The sequence below is a fragment of the Eurypyga helias genome, unplaced genomic scaffold (assembly GCF_000690775.1).
Source record: "Eurypyga helias isolate BGI_N326 unplaced genomic scaffold, ASM69077v1 scaffold30436, whole genome shotgun sequence".
In the NCBI taxonomy this organism is placed as follows: Eukaryota; Metazoa; Chordata; class Aves; order Eurypygiformes; family Eurypygidae; genus Eurypyga; species Eurypyga helias.
The window spans coordinates 1-3,829 of NW_010256469.1; the positions used below are offsets into that span (position 1 = coordinate 1).

The window sequence follows — 3,829 nt, forward strand, 5'->3', positions numbered from 1 at the left end:
GGTGCCCCGCTGCGTGAGGGCAGCTGGCCTTTGCAGGCCCCGCGTGTGTTGCCAGGGAGGGGTGGCCCCCGGGGTGCCCCTCTGATCGCTGCCTCAGTCCCCTTGTCCTGTGGGAGCGGATTCCGGCGGGGAGTGCTCCCCCGCCACGGCTGCCTGAGGGCCTGATTCACCCCGTGAAGAGCCAAGTTAGTGCTGTGCTGTGTCGAGTGTAAAACCCAGGTGCAAATTTCCCTTCTGGTTTCTTGTTAGCAAGAGCCGGAGGCGCAGCCAGAGCTCAGCTTCAGAGGGAAAGGAAGTGGTAAGTGATCCAGTCCTGCAGCAGGGAATGTGGAGTTGTTGGCTGGGGTGGTGTGCTACCCTGTTAGCAAAGGGAGAAGGGCTGAGGAGGGGCTGGGGATGGACTTGTAACCTCTACTGGCCCAGGATTCTCACTTCAGGCCGGTTGGGGTTTACGTGGTCCTTTCCTCTTTCCGTTTTCCAGGAACAGCAGCCCAGTTGGACAGACGACTTACCATCCTGCCATCTCTCTGGGGTGGGCTCAGCTCCAAACCGTTCCTACAGTGCAGATGGCAAGGGGACAGAGGGTCACCCCTTGGAAGATAATTGGTTAAAATTCAGGTAAGTGGGTTGCACGTGGGATACAGGTTCCTGCAGGCACCAGGGCAGGTAGAAGTGGTGTTTAGTTTGTCACACAAGACTCAGGGGAAGAGGGTGGGGCCCGAGCCTACAGAAGGTGTCTGGAGGAACTTGTTACATCTCTCTCTCTCACAGACCTCTCTGCTTCTGCCTTCTGACAGGAGTGAGAACAACTGCTACCTCTATGGTGTCTTCAATGGCTATGATGGCAACCGGGTCACCAACTTTGTGGGTCAGAGGCTCTCTGCGGAATTGCTGCTGGGCCAGCTTCATGCAGATCACAGCGACGCTGATGTGCGTCGCGTTCTGCTGCAGGTAAAGAAGCTGCGGCTGGGAACGGCTCCTGCTTCTCGCGCTCCCCACCTCCTCTTTTTGTCACCAGGAGAGCAGCATCTGGTTTCTGTAGGGGTTGGAAACATCTGCCAGTGGCTGCAGTTGCACTCATCCGGAGCAGCTCTAGTGCTTTGTTTCACTCCCGCCTTATCCCCATCTGTCCCCCAGCTCTGGCAGCAGAGTGCCGAGCGCTCTCCAGGAAGCTGCAGCTCATCCTCACTGGACACGTAGGAACAAGTCAGCCTCTGGAGGAGATGAGTGAAAGGGGGAAGCTAATGAGTAGGGAGATGGATTTGTGAGTGTGCTTTCTTGAGTGGCAGGCAACTTCTTACCATCACACACAAAAGCACATAGGTCTCTGACGTTGCTGTGAATGTAATTTTTATGGTTTTGTCTCCCGTTTTGAGTTGTTGCAGATTGTTTTTACGAGCTGTTAATTAGTTGCACTGAAATAATCATGATGTAGTGATCCTTGAATGTCTGTACGTACGGTGATCATCCGCCCTTATGAGCCAGCCTTAGGGAGGTGAGGGTGGGTAGCCTCAAAGGTCTGTAGGCATTGGATAAGAGCTTAGTTTCTCTTTATGGCCTTTTTTAGGCTTTTGATGTGGTGGAAAGAAGTTTCCTGGAGTCCATCGATGATGCCTTGGCAGAGAAGGCCAGCCTGCAGTCCCAGCTACCAGAGGTAAACGTAGCCTTAAGAACAGAGACTGCTGGAGGTCCCGCCTTCCAGATGGCTGGATGAAGCTTGGGTGTATTAGTTACCCTGGCCCAGGGAGGCTGTAATGGAAAATTATTTCTCTCTGGCTCTTTTCTCGGAGCCTGTGCGAAGTGAAGCAAGCATCTTGGTCCCTTTCCCAGAGTTCCTACCCTCCATACTGGCACTACTTAGACCCATCACAGCTTATCTTAGTAAGGAACTGAACATACCATGGAGAGAGATTTCAACCTCTACATGTGGCTCTTCCAGGTCAAAGCTATGGGGTGCAGGTGAGAGGCAAGGCCTCAAGTTTGCATGGCTTCTGGGCAGACAAGGATTTGGTTCTTTAGGTGAACTGGACTGTTGTCTCCAGAACCTTATCAGAGCCATGTCATTTGTTGGGGTTAAACAAATAAGTTTATGTCCTGCACCGTCTTGGCATGAGGCTAAGACGTGCCAAGACGAGTCCCCTCCCTACAGAGCTCTGATTCCAGCTGTGGTTTCTGTGTTGCGGACTGTGTGTGTAAGCTTTCCCCTTGTTTTGGGTTCCAGGGTGTCCCTCACCACCAGCTGCCTCCTCAGTACCAGAAGATTGTGGAGAGGTTGAAGGTTGTAGAGCAGGAGATCTCTGGAGGAGCCATGGCTATCGTAGCTGTTGTTCTCAACAACAAGCTCTATATTGCCAATGTGGGTGAGTTGTTTTTTGTCAGCAGCTCGGTCTAGGCCTTTCCGAGGATGGCTGCGGTTCTAGGAAATGAAAGAAATTTGAATGTGGGGGACAGTTTCTTGGGTCTCTGGCCAGGGAGTGGTATGTTTGTTATTTACAGGAGCACTTGAAATCAGCCTGGTCTGTGCAGGTGTTGGCTGATGCAATGTGTCTGACCAAAGAGCAGAGGGAAAATGGGTTGAGAGGCCATTGCTCAGGGTCACTGGGAGATGGAGAGCTTGCTTGTGAGGTACCGGCTCAGGCCCGGGTGAAGAGCTGCCCAGCAGGCCTACGCTGCTGCTAGCAAGGCTACTTTTTGGAGATCATGATGAGACAGTACATGAGCCTTTCTCTTCTTTTCTGTCTTTACTCCCCTCTCCTGTTCCTTTTCCATTTGGATGTGTTCTCCCTCTTAACGGCAGAGCTATCTGGTGCCTCATCTCGCTGCTCCCACTGCAGGTACCAATCGGGCGCTGTTGTGCAAGTCCACGGTGGATGGGCTGCAGGTGACTCAGCTCAACGTGGACCATACCACAGAGAACGAGGATGAACTTTTTCGCTTCTCCCAGCTGGGTGAGTGTTGGGTTTCGTGTTCTTATCTGGGAACATCGCATGTCTCTCTTTATCTGGGGTATCGGGAATGACTCAAACCACTGGAAAACAATATATGACCACAAAAAGCAGCTTACTGTCACCTCAGGTGATGAGTTCAGTGCCGCCTTTTTTTGCATATCGAGCTATTTTGGGGCTACGGAGCGAGTAAGTTCAGCTCGCTGAACCAGCAGAAATCTACCTTTTTTTTTTTTCTTTCCCAAGTTTTGAGAGCTAGTTTTATGTCCAACTGCCAGACTGGCATTGATTTGCCCTCCGGCTGTGCGATTGCTGGAGTCGATAGGAAGGCAGGAGTAGGAGCACGCAGCCGGAGGGTGGACAGCACATGCCTGCTCCTTTGGAGGCAAACCGCAGTTACGCTGGGTTAAGCTCTGCGTGATGCCGCACCCCCGGGATGGCGCGTTTCGGTAGGCCTTTGTACGAGCCACTGCGGAAAGCGGCAGGTGCGCTCCGCGCTCCAGACAGAGCCGGGCCGAGCACTGCTCGCGCATCAGTAACTATTGAACTCTTGATGCTGACATTTTGCTTCAGGCAATTTCCCTTTTGCTATACGGTGTTTGACATGTTTTCTTCCTTGGTCTAGGACTAGCCCAGACCACTTGTGTGATTGCTAGTACCGAATTATTCTGGGATGCTCGCGTTCTGTGCGTTCGTTTAGGCAGCTCTAACTTGGCGTTCTCTCTTAGGCTCGCCTGGTAGAGATATTCTTACCTGGTGAGGCTTGGTGATGTGGTGATTTTCTGCTGCTGGGACTTGGTTTATTCTCTCTTCCATTTCCTCTTTTTCTCGTACTCCCACAGTAAGCAGTTATGAAAATGATGACTGAATACAAGAATCCAGGG

At 52.1% G+C, this 3,829-nt stretch overlaps 1 protein-coding gene across 1 annotated transcript in view; it reads left to right on the forward strand.

Annotated features, from left to right (window-relative positions):
- Positions 1-481: 481 nt before the first annotated feature.
- Positions 482-3,829, forward strand: part of TAB1 (TGF-beta activated kinase 1/MAP3K7 binding protein 1) — a gene marked incomplete at its 5' end in the record, with an annotated part of 7,853 nt that continues 4,505 nt past the window's right edge. The window contains 5 exons of the mRNA XM_010153679.1: positions 482-618; positions 798-951; positions 1,568-1,654; positions 2,222-2,360; positions 2,835-2,948. Of these exons, the coding sequence (XP_010151981.1) occupies positions 482-618; positions 798-951; positions 1,568-1,654; positions 2,222-2,360; positions 2,835-2,948 (631 nt within the window). The remainder of the gene's footprint in view (positions 619-797; positions 952-1,567; positions 1,655-2,221; positions 2,361-2,834; positions 2,949-3,829) is intronic.